General features: G+C 35.1%; 1 protein-coding gene across 1 annotated transcript in view; it reads left to right on the forward strand.

Moving 5' to 3' along the window:
• The window catches only part of LOC128855581 (uncharacterized), an 85,112-nt gene that overhangs the window by 28,354 nt on the left and 38,732 nt on the right, over window positions 1–18,026 (forward strand). Inside the window, exon 2 of the mRNA XM_054090593.1 lies at window positions 7,788–7,996. Within this exon, the coding sequence (XP_053946568.1) occupies window positions 7,788–7,996 (209 nt within the window). The remainder of the gene's footprint in view (window positions 1–7,787; window positions 7,997–18,026) is intronic.

Consider the following 18,026-nt stretch of genomic DNA (forward strand, 5'->3'; position numbering starts at 1 on the left):
ACTCTTTTATTAAAAAAGGTCGGTACGGTTTCTTCAGTATTTGCCAGAGGGGTACTTCACCCACTTCGCCTACCTTCTTCAGTATTAACTGGTGTTTTTTTTTTGTTGTTTTTTCGATTACATATGAATACACCTCTCTAGCTTTGATTCGTATTCAGTAAATTACAAAGTTTTTTTTAAATTTATAGTAAGGCTTTAAATGTTAAGGGAGAAGATACCTGTAAAATTTCGAAAAAAAAATTCGTTTTCATAAAATGTTAATATAATCCTTTAAGAACCTAAATTTGAGTATTTCTTATATTATTGATAGTCAAAAGTGACGACTCTATTCTTTGCGTTCAGGCGCTGGGAGAGGTATAGTACAATTGTATTCAAACTTTAGATGCGTTTTTCTCAAAACTATATTTTTCGAATTGGCGTACACGATAACTTGAAAAGTTATTGAACGATCTCCCTGAAATCTTGCACACATCTTTTTTGTGATATTACTCTCTATGTGAATTTACAAGTTTTCGAAAATTTTTCGAAAAAATAATTTTTTCGAAGCAAAAATAGTAGGAAAATTCCCCCCAAAACTCATTTTTTTCATTTATTGATAATTCATATAGAAATTATGACATTAGTAAACAAAACAAATTTTTGGTTTTTTGTATTCAGGTCACTGACGCCGATGCTACAATGCCGCCGACTGAGAAGCCCCGCTGCGACCTTCCTGGAAGAATTGGTGTACATCCGCCATTTTAAACGATTAAAATAAAAAAAAATATTTGTGTATTATTTTAATGTATAAATAAACGATATGCCAATTTTGAAAAAAATATATTGACTTCTTCATTTTAAATAATTTTAATGAAAATACGGCCGTTATCAGGTATCTGTCTCCTTAACCCTAAAAGGCCATCGTTATTTTTTAACGTAGAAGTCACCCCTCGTCGATTCGACGACAGCATTACTCAAAGTCATTAACATATTATCCTACCTATCAAAACCTACGAAAATCAATATATTCACAGTGCCTTGTTTATATATCTTCTAAATAAAACAATATCAAATAGTTTTTCCTAAATCTTTTTATTATAAATAAAATTTTCACAGCTCTGATTCATTTGGCTTTTGTTCAAAATACAAACTAAGAAGCAAAAAAAATTAAGAATTTAATAACATATTATTCACTGAATGGTATTTTTTCATAAAGATAATACTATTAACTACAAAAATAAAATACTTTAAAGAATGAAGGTTCTCATTTTGTACAAGTGGCACAAAACTCTATTTTATGCTCCACACAAAGACTTTTCTTACATTTTGCACAAAATGATATCGTCATCCGTCGCTTAACAGGAGGACAAATTGCGCAAATCGTTCTCTTTTTTTGTTAAATTTTTTTGGCGATTAGTATCTGCGGTATTTTCATCACAAGAAATAATATTTTCAATATCTGATCGCAACGACGTAGACAATGCTGGTACTTCAAGTCTGTTTGTCAAGTGACTTTGAATAAGGGCAGAATGCAATTTTTTCGTAAAAGCTGGACGACTAAGGTGTTTTATTTGTTTGAAATACGTTGTGTGAATAAATAATGTGGCTGCTTATAAAAGCTATGTGCAATATGCCATGTTCAATATGCCAAAAAATTTACACACTGGCCATCGGTTTGTTTTGCGTGAAAAGCTCATGACACTACATATTTGGTCAAAAGTATCAACGCCTGCCTTCGTTTTGTTGTAAAATTCGATCATGCAGAGTTTGTTAGATTTGGGGCTTACTGCTCCTTCCTCATTACAGGATGATAAATATATTACTTTACTCGGCTTCGGCTTATATGATAGAAGCGTCAGCTCATTATCATAACAAAACATTGACGTAGGTATTACACTTACGACCTTTTATATTTTTCATTTCACTCGGAATCTCTCGCTTATTAGAACGTAGAGTTCCAACCGTCAGCTTATATGGTTCGCATAACAGTGATTTAATAAGAGGAATCGAACTAATCCAGTTATCCATTGTAACGTTTCTATTTGAGCCATGTACAGTTTTAGTCAACTCTTTTACGTAGTAGTTACCAAGTGGAAAGGTGGTTTCGTTTGATCTTTTTCCCAAATACGGCATAGCATCAACCATGTAGTTTGTACCGCTATCACATATCATTACCATTTTGAGTCCATATTTTGCTGGGTTGTTTGGAATGTACATCCGGAAGCTACATTTTCCCCTGAATGCCAGTAGTTGCTCATCAATCGTAAGGTATTCTCCAGGCGTATAGTTTTCACGGCAATTTTGAATGAACATCTCCCAAATTTTTCTAATGGGGACAAATTTGTCTTCAACTATTTAAAGGCGTGCAGATTTATCGTCGAATCGAAGACACGACATAAGAAATTTGAACCTTGCTTCTATCATTATCGAAATATATGTTGTTCTACCATAAGATCTGTCAAACAATTCATCTGCAGACAGATTCTGATCTTTCTTGACTACTGTTAGTGCCAAGAGTCCATTTAAGGCAGAAATATCATTTGAAGAAGTTGCTTTGCTTTGAGCTTCATCTGTTGTTACAAGTATGATGGACTGCCGATTAGCAATCTCAATGTATGTCCATAGAACAATTTCTGGTGTAATGAACATTTGGAAGCATTGCAGTGGGTCTGTTATATTTTCGCAATGGCATGTTATGTACTACATTTAGATCATAACGATAAGATTTGCCCTTTTTTGTTGACCACTTATGTTTATTTTTGCCCCGCAAAATAGATTTATTACAATAAATTATATTTGACTTGGCTGTCAATAAATGTAAACGTATGTTATTTTCATTTGTGTCGGTTGATTCTTCTGAAGAACTTGCATCCCCTAAGAAATCCCAAGAAAAATAACTTCGGAACGAAAAACTCACACAAAGTTCATCGTTCGACTTTTCGACTACGCATTTTTAAAAAATAAATACTTACAAAGATCATACGAAGCCCACCAACTGCAAACGTCAACAGTGACTAACGCTGTAAAAAAGAAAGGCCCCTTACAAACAAAGGAACAGTGCGATAGAGGTAAAATAAAAACTCGCGTCATCGAATCGACGAGGCATGACTTTCCAGGCTTAAGAAGAGTTGAGAGAAGAAGATCCAATATTCTTGCATAACCTCAAAAGGAGCATAAAATGAGATTTACACATTCAAAACACCAAATATTATAAGAATCAACAAATTTTTTTTAGCACTGGAACTATCTCAGCATAAGTTTAAAATACAAGGATGGCCTTTTTTCCTTAGCCTTACAGTTCATAGCATTAAATTAAAAACAAACACCAAACTCAAAACTTTTCGCATTTTGGGTATAAAAAAGCATTAAATTTATTGGGAAGAGCAAAGGTTTGGTAACACTGCTCAACTACTCTATTGGGACGTCGTGCGTTCTCTGATGAGCGCAAACTTGCTTCTATCATTTTTAGATAACACTAAAATAAGTGAGTATCTTCTTAGAATAAATGAAAAAATGTACACTCGTACGCACATTAAAGTAGCTGGAAGTTTACAAGTTTTAAGCTACTACTTATTATTTAATGCATTTTATACTTTTCTTACTATGCTTTTATGAAAATCTTCAAATATATGGAATGATAATCATTAAAATCACATTTTCCACAAACTTCTGAAACCAAAATTGGGGATAAAAAATATATATTTCTTCCCTTATATACGGCGGTCCCTATAGCCGAAATAGTTGATCCATTTCGGAGTGCGTAGGCTCGAATATCCGTACAGGAAACGACAAAATTATAGACAAAGTTTTTCTAATAGGGGTCGCCCCTCGGCAGGCAATGGCAAACCTCCGAGTGTATTTCTGCCATGAAAAAGCTCCTCATAAAAATATCTGCCGTTCGGAGTCGGCTCGAAACTGTAGGTCCCTTCATTTGTGGAACAACATAAAGACGCACACCACAAATACGAGGAGGAGATCAGCCAAACACCTAACAGAAGTGTACGTGCCAATTTTTTTAATTTTATTTAATGAGATAAGTTTTTTTAATATCCATTACAGAGTAGACAAGTGCGGATTCCATTTTTTTTATTATTTCTTCTAAATGTTTTCCATTATGCCATATGCACTCCTGAAATCTGCCATCCAAACTTTATTTATTTTTTATATATTTTTTTTTAATTTGTTACCGAAATTAATATTCATATGCTCTACCGTCTTTTTCCGAAAATAAGACATCCTCCGAAAATACGCACTATAATGATTTTCGGAACTTTTTGTAAAATAAGTATAAGTAATAATACGTTTAGTTTCCTAATACTCGTATTTCAGAGAAATGCTTGAAAAAAAGAGGTTGTCTGTAAAGTCGGTTTACTGACGATTGTTTAACGTGACAACGTCATAAGAAAATACTGATGGAATGGTTACATTTTTCAAAAGAAAACACAACATAACATAACATAACATAACATAACATAACATAACATAACATAACATAACATAACATAACATAACATAACATAACATAACATAACATAACATAACATAACATAACATAAAATACTGATGGAATGGTTACATTTTTCAAAAGAAAACACAACATAACATAACATAACATAACATAACATAACATAACATAACATAACATAACATAACATAACATAACATAACATAACATAACATAACATAACATAACATAACATAACATAACATAACATAACATAACATAACATAACATAACATAACATAACATAACATAACATAACATAACATAACATAACATAACATAACATAACATAACATAACATAACATAACATAACATAACATAACATAACATAACATAACATAACGTAATGCCGCATGAGCAAGATAACGACACATGATCAAGATAGCGACGCATGAGCAAGAAAACGACGCATTTTTTCGTGCGTACAGCCGGCTAAATCGAATTAAAAGACGTTATCACATCAAAAATATTCCAAGAAATTAATTGTTATTTCTACAGTTCATTTCAAATTAATTCTTGGAATTTAGCTTAAGAGCACAACACCAGTCATTTCAGTTTTCTAAGTCTGATTATTTTTTCTCATAGGTAATTTTATTTAAAAATAAAATGCATAATTTTTAACCCCACTTAAAATGAGTACAAAACGAAAGAGCTACAAGTGTACCATCGAGTACAAAAAGGGAATCGTGGAAGACTCTAGGCGTGCAATTCTTGTAGCATCTGGGATCAGCAATGGCTTTGGCTGTGCGCAAGGCTGATATTGAAAAATTTGCCAATTGAATTTGATACATCCACAGAAGAATTTAAAGCATTGTCACACTGGTTGGACAACTTCCTTAAACGATAGTAACTGTCTCTAAGGAGATCAACAAAATTCTTTAAGCTGGAAGCCAATGAAGTTGTTAAGCGTGCACTTCCGTTTAAGTTTTTTGTTGATGGCATCGAATTATCGAAATACCAACTCTCCAACATGATTGCTATGAATGAGACCGCGGTATTCCCAGGCCAAGGAGCTTTAGCGACAGTTCACCACAAGACTTCTTCGACAATTAACGTTCCTTCTACCTGTTACGATAGCGCACGTGTTACCTGTATTTGGGTGATTCGACTAGATGGCAAGAAAGTATAGTCATTTTCAATCAATAAAGGTAAAAAAGACCAGAATACCTGTTTCAGGAATTTATGTCATTGAAAGTGAAAAAGCCTGGTGCACCCAAGCAGTTATAAGAAAGTGGATTGATTTTATGCTACCACCACTATTGAGGGGTCAGAATTGAGGTTTACTAGTATGGGATTTAGAAAGTACTCACCGCGCTAAAGACATGAATAACTTTCTTGCTGAGAGGAAGATAGATCAAATAATGATTCCGGCAGGAATGACTGATTACCTTCAGACACTTGATATTGCAATAAACAAAAAACTATTCAAAGATCATTTGCGGATGGAAATCAATGAGTATATTGAAATCATAATAGTGAGAAATCATCGAGGAAATTTTGTAAAACCAGGCTTACAAGAATTTGTGAATTGGGTAAAGAATTCATGGGGCAAAATAACTGATAGTGAGGTTTCCAATGCACTACGAACAGGCTACTTAGACAAGAAGTATTCATTTAAGGATAGCTACACAGGAGAGATTCGGACCAATGATTCAACAGGAAATCGATTTGGCAGAAAATCAGACTATACTTCAGAATTTTACTTCTTATTAATTAATTTATTTAACGATGTTCTAGAAGAAGATTACAGTCATAATTGAATAAATTTAAATGTCTGTATTCTGTGTAAAATAAATATTAAATAAAAATATACAATATAAAAATACTTTTATTTTTGCCCTCCCCCGAAAATAAGCCCGAGCGCGTATTTAGACCAAAAAAAGAAAGTGAGACGGTAATAGAGTTATAATAATTTTCGAAAACCTAGAATTTAACTAAAGTTTTGGATTTCCAAAGAAATCCTATTAAGGCGCAACTCGATTTTTCATATTTCTTCAATTTGTAAATAGTCTTGCTTAAAGTTCTCATCCTAGGCTTTGTAATTCTTTTCATTGGGGGGGATTTTTAAGTGACGGGTCTCAAACCCAGCGCACAACCAGCTACCCTGGAATGATTCGCCTTCTCACGTTAGCTCACTCCCGAACGGGTATTCAGAAGCTACCCAGAGGATACGTGGGCTACTCCCGGACGTTGTGAGCTGCTTAAACCATATGAAGAATCGTCCTGGCCACTCCCAAGTGAATGGCGATCAGTAACATTCCCCACTTGTGTGGACTTCTACACATGGAACCATGCTCAAAGTAATATTTCATAAATCTTTCCAAAGGAATTTCAAAAATGTTTAAAAATATTTCCACCGGCTCAAATATTCCGCAAAATATTTTTTTATTTTTCTTGGCCTTTTACGCTTTCCGCTGCTTTCGTTATCTACTAAATGGAAATGGAATAATATTCAAATGCATATGCAAATACTGTGGCCCCAAAATTGCAGCAATACTCGCAATCCGCAGTGGCGCCCACCCGCTGTTTATTTGCCTATTTCAAGGCACATTCCATTTTATTTCCAATTCAAGGTATACATAGCTGTGAATTTTATTTGGCTTTTATGCTTATATGTGCATATAAGTTTTGCATATTTTCACAAGCAATCAAACGTAGATTTTGCCAGCCCATCAAGGCGTTAAATTAATGCACCCTCCTCCCAGGGTAGGCAACAAATTTGCCGTGACACCTTCAATAAAAATGCACTTTTTAACGCTTAGCTTTTTGAACGTCTGTTCAATTTTCAGCATCATTCTTTTCTGCATAAATACAAACCATTTTTTACTTTCGCATGCAATTTCCTCTTTTGAATGCAAATTTTCTTGTGCATTTATTCATCATCAGTAGAGTGAACAAGAGTGCTAATGGTGGCCGATAAAATACGAGTACTATGCGAGGAAGAGATGTTGAAGTGGCATCAATTTTGGTTGCGCTGACTATGTAATTTTCATTGTTTTTTTACCTTTGTTTTTTGTTATACTACATATGTACACATACACACACACACACTCACAAGTACACGTGTTGGCGTAAGGTCATTAATCATGCAGGCAATCAGTCATTCACTTGCTCTACCATTCACTCATGTACATTTGTTGGGCAGCAAGCACACACACATATACATAGGTATATACCAACTCCACCGCTACGGAGGTACACCCTCAAAGTCCAATTTCTGCCCATTCATTCAGTCAGTCATTCATTTTTTTTCTCTCTCAAAATTTTCTACAAATTTTGTTGCACATTTTTTATCACTTACAGATATTCACCGCTGACTCCGCCAACTACAAATTGGTTTCCCGTCAAAGGTGTCACCATCGCTGATGGCTCATCGCACTGCAATCAATTCATCTGTAATGTAGAACTGGAGAAACTGAATGTCCATTCGTCCGGTTCGTATCGTTGCGAGGTATCCGGTGATGCGCCCGAATTCAAATTGATCGATAAAACGGCCAATATGACAGTGGGTGGTAAGTAAATTTACAAACGAAAGTAGAATAATATGGCTGTACAAGCAAATTTAAAATAATATGTATGTACATATGAATGCACAGTACACACACATTTGAGATTTAAATGCACTTTATTTAAGATAAATGCGCTTTACCGTTGTTTTTGATATCAATTTTAAAGGTTGACCTTTCACTTACCCCTTCACTTAACCCCTTCGCGCCGGAGTTTTATTTTCGCTACCGGAATACTTCTTGCACACATATTCAAAAAAGACGAAAAATATAATAGAAAAAATATGTTCTGCATAATTAAAAAGTCCTTAGTTCCTTGCTTTATCCTGGGACATATTGTCCCATTAAGGATTTATATTGGGACAATTTAATAAACCGTCGAATTTAGTTTTGAAGAATTTATTTGAAAAATTTAGTATTTCTGTGTTTTCTTACAGAAAAAGTATTTACTTATGGTACGAGGCAAAACATTTGAAACAAAGTGCATTGTTGCATCCAGTACAAACGTAATTTGTTCTCGTATCTTTTTTCAGGGAAGTGCATCGTACGCAACGTCGAGAACTACCTTTTAATGGTAAATGATCACCTATATTCAAGAGCTCGGTACGTGGGAGTTTAGATGGTCTTCCACCAGTTCGCCGAGTTTTTAACTCCTTGTGGTTGGTTCTTTCCGCAATAAGGTACTCTGCTAATGGGACTAGGACAGGTCGTTATGCACAATTCAAGCGTTAACAGTTGAAAGCATCAGAATCTTGAAAAAAACCTTTTTCCACCACTTTTGGGATTTCCGGTTGATATCGTATACCGCTGCTTTCTGATCAGCTAGATCTACGCCCCCCATCAAACGATTATAGTCCACAATAGCTAAGGGGCAGGCAACTTTTTTCTTCTTACCGTCCTTTTGCTTCCTATCTACTTCTCCTTTGCTCGGCTTGTGACAGTTGGAGACAACAAATACTTCTTTCGAGTCCATCCAACGAGTAGCTAGTAGACCATCGCAGTTTATTTGGAACTGGCTTTGCCCACGTTCTAGTCGCGACCCCAACTCCGGTGTTTCTTTTCGATTTCTCATATATGTACAAATATCAGGAAATGGAATGGATTTCATGAATGTTATTGATGTGAAAAATCGATCGAATGCAACAGCCACATCATTATCACGGATAGTACCTGCTAATTTCAAAACCACTCTTTCTCCAAGAGTTCCAGAAAGATTAGTGGTGACATCTTTTCCAGTGTATACATTCAAATAGTATGTATATCCTGTTTTTGCATCACATCGCAACCAAATTTTAACACCGCGTTTGATTGGTTTCATAGGCATGTACTGCTTTAGACTGGACCTACCTTTGAATTTTGCCATACATTCATCGATTGATTCAAAAGGACTATCACTTCGTATTCGCATGAATTTTTCTTTCATACATGAAACGACTTCGGAAATATAGTAATCTTTTAGAGCATTATCAGGTTTGTCACAATCATTTAAATATAATATAGTTTCGAAGAAAGTAGAGTGAACCGATCGCGGAAATACTTTGCTTTATCATTTCGTTTCGCATTGATGGTTGTTTGCTCCAATAATCAAGTAATGATGGCAAATGGTTGTAGTGCATAATCATAGCCACGCCTAAAAACACCATTATTTCATGTTCATCGGTTCATGCTCTATTAGTTTTCTTCACTTTATTAAGTTTTTTTAGTCGCTGATTTGTGCACTGTGCAATAAAAATACACAAACTTTTTGGAAAAAATTCTCTAAATACACGGTAGACCCTCTGGGAAGATCTACCAGAACTTCGAAACATCCATCTTCTATGATTTTAGTCCAGGTGGCAATGGCAGGTGCTTCACTCACCTCATTCTCGCATAATTCTTCTTCCTCATCCACACACGAATTTATGTCATCGGCAGCATATTCCTCGTCTGATTCGGAATAGAAAGCATCACTCTCAACTTCATAAGTATTATCTCCATCTGCTTTGCTGTTCCCAGAGTTTGACGATGGTTTGTAGCTACTCTCAGATGGGCTAAAATCTTCCTCTTCAGAGGAAATATCTGCAACCTCTTCCACAGTGTACTTTTTCTTCGACATCTGGGAAAAACCATATTCGCACAAATAAGTCCCATGTTAAATGCAAACTGGGGCAATAGATCCCAAGACATACAAAATTATAAGCTACTCACCTTTACTGATATTCTAAGAATGTATTAAATGCAATATAGGGAGAATTCTAAGTGCACTATTTACTGATTCGATGCTAACGCAATGACGATCGCGGAACATATGTTTTTGACATCGTTTGTCTTGCCATATCGTCAAAATTTCTCAACACGTGCTTGTTAACTGGATCAGTGGTGCCACGTATATTATAATAACGAATTTTTTTGGGATTTTTTTTATAAATGAAACCAAGAACTTTTCTTGGGACAGTTGAGATGGAAGTTTTATTGAATAACAAAACTAATAAATAACTTTCTACGAGGCTGGGACATATTGTTCCAGTAGGCGCGAAAGGGTTAAATCAATTTTTCTGTGTGATAATTCCAGCTCCAAGGCTTGTATACCTAACTTTTCATTTACAGTGAGTTCAAAAAATATGGCACTTATTGGCAAATTTGGACTATTTATTTTAATCTTAAGGCCTCTTCTATTCGCCAAGCAACTCTCATCATTATTCTACAAGAAACTTTATCACCACTCTCATTGCTTACATTCTAATAAAAATAAGACAAATCCATCGTTTTTCTGTATTTTTACTCACAAAATAGTCTCAATCCCCTCATTTGTCGTATAGGTGCCAATTTGAGTAGTTGATATCCTCTTCTTCTATTCACCTTTAATTTAGAAATGTCAGTAAAACGGAATTAGAAGTATAAGAAAGAACCAAGCCCAATGGGATCAGCTGGCACTGAGAAAATCCATAAGCGACCGCTGCGTGGACCAGTGGCAGACGCGATGGGACAATGCAAATAAAGGCAGGTGGACCCACCGTCTCATCCCCAATGTTGAAGCTTGGCTCCAGAGAAAGCACAGAGAAGTAAACTTCTATCTCTGCCAAATTCTAAGTGGTCATGGCTGCTTTAAAGCATACCTTCACCGCTTTAAACACGAAGAAAGTCCATACTGCGAGCAGTGCACACCACCAGTTGAGGAGGATGCAGAGCATGTGCTTTTCACGTGTCCCTGCTTCAGAAGAGTAAGAGCCAAACGGGAAGACAGCCTTGGCACAGCATCACGCCCGGGAATTTAATGCCACTGATGTTAAAGAGCCAGGACAATTGGAACAAAGTCCAACACATGGCTGCTAAAATAATGCAGCAACTCCGACATAGCGAGCAGGCAAGGAGAATGCGCGAACGCCAAATAAGAACGTGAAGCAGCACACCTATCCAGAGATGAAAATGCAGGTAAACTGACGATACCACTTTTAGAAACTAACTTTTCTGTGGTTCTGTGCGGAGGATTAAGTCATTATAAAACTTTAATTTTTGCTCACGGGATAGCAGTTTTCATTGAAGCAGCTACATATTGGAGTAGTAAAAATTTTTAGTAGCTAAGACTCTGTTATTAGTTGCTGGATCATTTCATCGGAATGGATACAAACGGACCGGCTCTGATGGTAGCAGAGGAAGAGGAGACCCTCCTCTACGTTGGAAAGATCAAACGGCGAAGGTGTGTCCAACTGGCGCTGATTAGCACGAGAAAGAAGGCGACTGGCTCGCTTTGTTAAACTCGACCAAAATCGCGTAAACAATTATCGCGCCAATTAAAAAGAAGAAGAAGAAGATGCGTTTTTGTTTGCTGATACAAAGGGAGGTACAACCTTAATTGCGTGTTCTTCGTTAAGCAGGTTAGCATTATGCCTTGAATCGCCGCTAGATCGGACCCTGTACTTTGTTTTCTCTTAGTTTTTCAAACTATTTTCTCTAGTTTTATAAACGCATTCTGCGACTCATTTAGAACACTTGCAACTTCCACCAACAAATAAGCTCATTTGAGTTTCCTTTCTAACCATGAAACAGATTTTTACAATAAATTGAAACATTAAAAAGCATAATTTACTTAAGCAGCTAATGCCATCACAAGCACAAGCAGGTCAAAAGATAAATAACTTCCCTTCGAATGCCAATAAAATTTGTTCAAAAATAATAATCTCTTTTGGCGTTCATCTGCGCTTTACAAATCAAATCAATGTTCTTCTAAATACCACTCATGTAAATCGCTTTTTCCCGGATTGACTATTAACTTTAAGTAGACTGCTGCTTGAATGCTTTAATATGCTCATTTATAACAAATCAGGCAACGAAAAAACGTAGAAAAACAACTCAAAGCAATCAATAAATATTTATGCGCGAGCGACTGTAAGTGCTTTATGCACTCATTTAACGGCAATTCTAAATTTATTACCAAATCAAAATACTTGTGTATTTACATGCCAGCAGAAAGAAATGCAAAAGGAAAAATGGCGAAATGAACAAAAAAAAAAGAAATCATACCCAAGCCACAGGATGAGGCACGGGAGGACGCCAAATCAAATCAGCCAACAGGAAAAATGCACATTGCTCGTAATTTATGTTATTGGTTTCGTTGCTATCGCTATTGTTGTTGCTGATGGTTTTGTTGCTGCTGTCGCCAAAAGCTGTTACATAAGAAAGCAGCCGCACAAATAAATCATTGATGCTACTAACGGCATAAGGACACAAACAACAAACATAGCCATCAACAAACACCAACATTTGCGGCCTCACATAAAAGCGGAAGTAACGTTCAGGCTGAAACGAAGGCAATGGAGTGAGAGAGTGAGCAGCTTATAAGGGAGAGAGGTAGAGAGAGATAGAAGCAGAGAGAGAGAGAGAGAGAGAGACAGAGAAAAGAAACAGTAAGCGCAACATTGACAACAATTGATTTGAATTTTTCGCTACGGAAATAATGCGTTAAATCATTCATTTAAGGCAAGCCAACCCAAGGGCTTCTTTCGGCTGTTGGCAGCTTAAATAGCATGACCGGCAATCTACTTAGAACTTTGCAATCACATTTTCGTGGCTACAAGTTATACATACGTGCACCATCTAAGTTATTCAGGTGGCATGTAAAAATGATGAATGAATAGATGAATGCGAAAGAAACAAATACAAGAATACAAGCAGGAATGAAGAGAATATGCGATAATAGTCAACTACGCACCAAGTTGGAAAGATGCATATTCAGAGAACAAATACAACGAAATTGAGGAAATCTGTGTATGTATGTACACCTATTTTACGTTGGATTAATCGCTTCATTTTTTTTTTGGTTTTTTTCTTCTTTTGAATTTTCTTGGTATACCTGATAGCGTTCAGTCTTATTTTTATTTTCTCACCATTTCTCGACAAGTGTCTTTCATACGCTAATCGTTGCTTTTCCACAGCGCACGTGACATCATAAGCACAGTATGTGATAAATTGCTTCACGCAAAATAGGCAACTGAGAGAAATTTGTTTGAATTTGTTACGTATGAGATTATGTATGCTTACTGCCTACTGTCTTAAAGAAACTTCAGAATATCACGTAATTGCGCGTATTGGTATAAGTAGGTAGCCAACAGTATTTGTAGTGTAAACGTGATCTAATAAAGTAAATGTATAGTTTAGAACTAGTAACATTCGGACTAGGCGGAAAGTAGTTACATTGCCACTAGTTGAAAGTGGACCAAATATGATTTCGAATGTGGAGGTATGCATATGCTTATTACCATTTTGAAAATTTTCAGATTTATTGTTTTTAATACTTTTGTAAAAAGTATTATATGAGTAAAAGTAGGCAGCCAGTAGCACTTGTAAAGCAAATGTGATCTAAGAAAATAAATGTGTAGTTTAGTACTAGTATCATTCGAACTAGTCGACAAGTAGTAAGATTATAACTAGTTGAAAGTGGGCCAAATATGATTTCGAATGTGGAAGTATGCATATGCTTATTACTGTTTTGAAAATTTTCAGATTTCTTGTTTTAAATAGTTCTGTAAAATCTATTCATAAGTATATATAAGTAGGCAGCCAGTAGTACTTGTAGAGTAAACGTGATTTAATTAAGTAAATGTATAGTTTACAACTAGAACCATTTGGTCTAGTCGGCAAGTAGTTAGATTGTAACTAGTTGAAAGTGGACCAAATGAGAATTCGAATGTTGGGGTATTCATACGCTTAGTAGTGTTTTGAAAATTTTCAGATTTATTGTTTTTAATACTTTTGTAAAAAGTTCTCTACAATGCAATAAAAAATCAGCAATATCTCCCGAATAATATTTGTAAGCAATCAGCAATTTAGTGTTGCACGGCCACCAAAATCTAATGAAGTAAATTTGTAGCAAGCTGAAAGTCTTAGTATTCAGCGCTCTTACTAAATTTTAGTGGATTGATTATTTATAAATATTACTCTTACAAATAAAATAAAATAAATAAATAAAAATGTTTAGTTTTCTCCAGACTAGTCGGCATAACATTACACTCTTTCTAGTTGAAGGTGTACCAAATATGACTTATCGAAACAAAGAAATAAAAATATGTTTTCACCATAACTTCAAAATTGAAGTTACGAAATTATTTGCTAAGAACATTTTGAACTGATTTAAAACAAAAAAAAAAAAATATTAATAATAAATTATAAAAATCATTTTACTTATTGACTGAAGAATAATTAAAAATTATTAAAAATCATTTATAATACAAATTTCTCAAATGCTGATTCTAAACAGGCAACAACTACTCGTATTGTAGATTCATCATTAACAACAATGAGGATTCACAAAGTAAGCAGAAATTAATAGATTTTCACTAATTGAAAGTGGACCAAATCTGAATCAAGGCAAAATATATTTTCCATGATTCAAAATAATTCATTTTAGGCAGATTTAGTACCGCTTTCTGTGATTATATAATAAAAAAAAATACTCTATTCTTTATAGATAATCGTCAATCAATTCAAAAATTAAAAATTAAAATTTAAAAAATTCACTCAAATCCTACTCAAATGTTTACATTTTATTGTAAAAGGATCGTCGTTTTAATATTATCCTCAATACAATAAAAAATCAAAATGAGCATTCACATTTTAATGTAAAAGGAAGCCACATGAAATCGTCAGATTTGCACTCAAACTTGAATAGATTTAGCCTGGAAACTGTGAATTTCTCTATATGGTAGCAATGTTTACCGTTCAAAGCCCCAATGTGAAGTAGATGCTAATGCACCGCATGCCAACTAGCGAATTTATTAGGCATCATTACTCATACAAATGGATGCTGCGTGTCGCACATTTTTTTGCTACAGCATACGTCAGGACTGCCCAAAAATTCAGCGAAAAGATTTCCAAAGACACCAATGCTAAGTTTTTTTTTCTGCTTCTTACACAAAAGTACAAAAGCGTATAAAAATATCAACACGATTATGGGCACGGAGGTCTGCTCATCCAACTGTCAATGATAAATGATTACGCCTGCGGGATACTGCTGGTCCTGCTGTAGCTGCCTTTCCTATTCGCTTCCCATACATTAGCATATAGATTCACGTTTAGCAACCTCTTGCTGACGTTCGGGTACGTAGGCTTCGCACTTCACAGCAGGCAAGGAATGCTGTGCAAATTGCATTTAATTCATTTGTTATTCTTTCAAATTTTTTTTATCGACAACATTTTTTCGTTTGCATTGTAACACATCCCTTTATTTCTTCCTTTCCATTTGTTTAGTCACTGCTGGTACCATTTCGATTGGCGGTTAAATAAATTTTCTTTATATCGGAATGAGTTTAGGTGAGTGTGGGGAACATAAATTTAATTAGATTTTTTTTTAAATAGATAGGATGAATATGATTCGATCTCTCGATAAATAGCGCACTGATGTATTTATTTATAAGTAATGCAAGTACACGCAAGTATGTCTGAAATCTAATCCATACACTGGTGTGAAAGCGGAAAACTTATTTGCATTTTTACTAATGAAACAGTTAATGACTCGCAACGCCAAGCATAGAAGTTTCAACGCTACGCAAGGGCGATTTCATCTAGAAGGCCCGACGGGTCTCTCTCTAACAAGCAATTCAGCTTCCGGAAAGCCAGGACTACGGTGGATGCAATAAGAATGGTGGTAGAAATAGCGCAAAGGGCTTTAAGTGAGGGAAGTCTGCAAGGAAGTTTTGCGCTGTGATCACCTTAGATGTACAAAAATACTTGTAACTTGGTAAAATGGTGTAGCATCAACTCTGTCCTTGAAGGATTAACCGTTGCAGCCTACCTTGTCCGCATTATCAGCAGTTATTTAACCGTAGACGGACATTCTTCGTCGTTTCTACGACGCTTGATTGCATTTAACTGCGTATTATAATTTCCGTTCATTGTTTTTCCTTAATTTTTCGTACAGCTTTAGCCGTTGCTGAGCTTTAGTTGTGAACGTACTTTCATCTGTGCTAGGTGCTTGTAAGTACAGTTTTAAAAAATTTGCGTCGTCGCAACGGCGAAGAATGTCTTTTGTGTGACTTTTGCAATAAAATATATTAATATATCGTTTTTAGGATTTTTTTGTCTCAAAAACTTTTATATAATTCAATTCGACATGACAAAACAAGCCTTTTTAAATGACGAGGAAATAGAAAAGTTTCTTGCTGAAGACGATGACTTAATAGATTCGGATGAAGATGTTTATGCCATTGACGAGCTTGAGACAGACTTGGGAGAGCTAAGGGACGAAGAAAATTTTTCTGAAGAGATTTCTGCAGCCGAAGACGATATCCCGTTGAATGTGTTACTTGAAAAGTCTGATATAATTAATTTCTCAAAAATCATATTAGATGGAAAAACCCGTCATAAGTGGTCGACGCAAACAGCTTCGTCTCATAGATATGGCCAAAATATTTAGGAAAAGGATCAAGCGATTCTAATTTACCTGTTGCAGAAAACTTTGTTAAAGAGCTAACAAAAAACATCTACGGCACAAATCGAAATGTAACCATGGATGTTTGGTTCACTTCAGTCTCCTTGGCTAAATCTCTTTTAAAAGAACCATATAAATTAACATTGGTTGGAACATTGCGATCAAACAAAACCGAAATAAAATAATTTACTTGTTGTCCTCGTGCAATGAAAATGGAACTATGACTAGCATGGCAAAGAAGCCACATTTGATCGAGTTCTACAGTTCAACAAAAAGTGGTGTAGACACCTTCGACCAAATGTGCAACGTAATGAGCTGCGCCAATGGCAGTATTTTTTGGTATACTCAATATCGCTTATATGAATAGTTATGTTATATACACCCACAATATGTTCCAATTAGGACAAAAACCACTTAGTCGCAGAAAATTTATGAAAGGTTTACACTCTTCTCTCATTCAAAACCACTTATATAAAAGACTTAATGTGGTAACTTTAAAAACGGCAGCTCAACAAAATATACAAAGCGGACTAGTTCAACTTGAGGAGAATGCAGAAAACAGTGGAGAGGTATCAGCAAGCAAAAAAGAAAGATTTGCGCGATTTGTCCATCATCCAATCGTCGAATGACCAAATCTTCATGCGCCAAATGCCAAAAAAGCTTGTGTGGGGAGCATAAAATTGACTCTGTGCCTCATGTGCAAAATAAAGTTAAAGACTTATAAAACAGAGTTTTATTTTTAGTCTTAAGCATAAAATGAAGCTTTTCAAACTATTTATGAATTCTAATTTGATTAATATTATTTTTTTATTGAAGTTTGTCAGAGGCTATGAGCAAAAAAAAAATTTTTTTATTCAAATTTGATATTTTTAATTTAAAGTTTTATATTATATTAAAATATATAAACAAGCATTAAAACTATTAAATAAATATTAAGAGTAAAATACTGTTCTAATATTATATTCTTTTTGGGTGTAGGTGCAATCTGAAGAAAGTTTAAAAAGAGTTGTCGTCGTTTCGACGAAGAATGTCTATAGTGTACAAAAAATATGAATGTCCTTCTAGGGTTAAGTGACCAAATCCTGCAATACAGCCCGAGGGTGTACCTAAAGTATCAGGGTAGGGGCCAACTTT

This window comes from Anastrepha ludens, chromosome 2 (genome assembly GCF_028408465.1).
Source record: "Anastrepha ludens isolate Willacy chromosome 2, idAnaLude1.1, whole genome shotgun sequence".
In the NCBI taxonomy this organism is placed as follows: domain Eukaryota; kingdom Metazoa; phylum Arthropoda; class Insecta; order Diptera; family Tephritidae; genus Anastrepha; species Anastrepha ludens.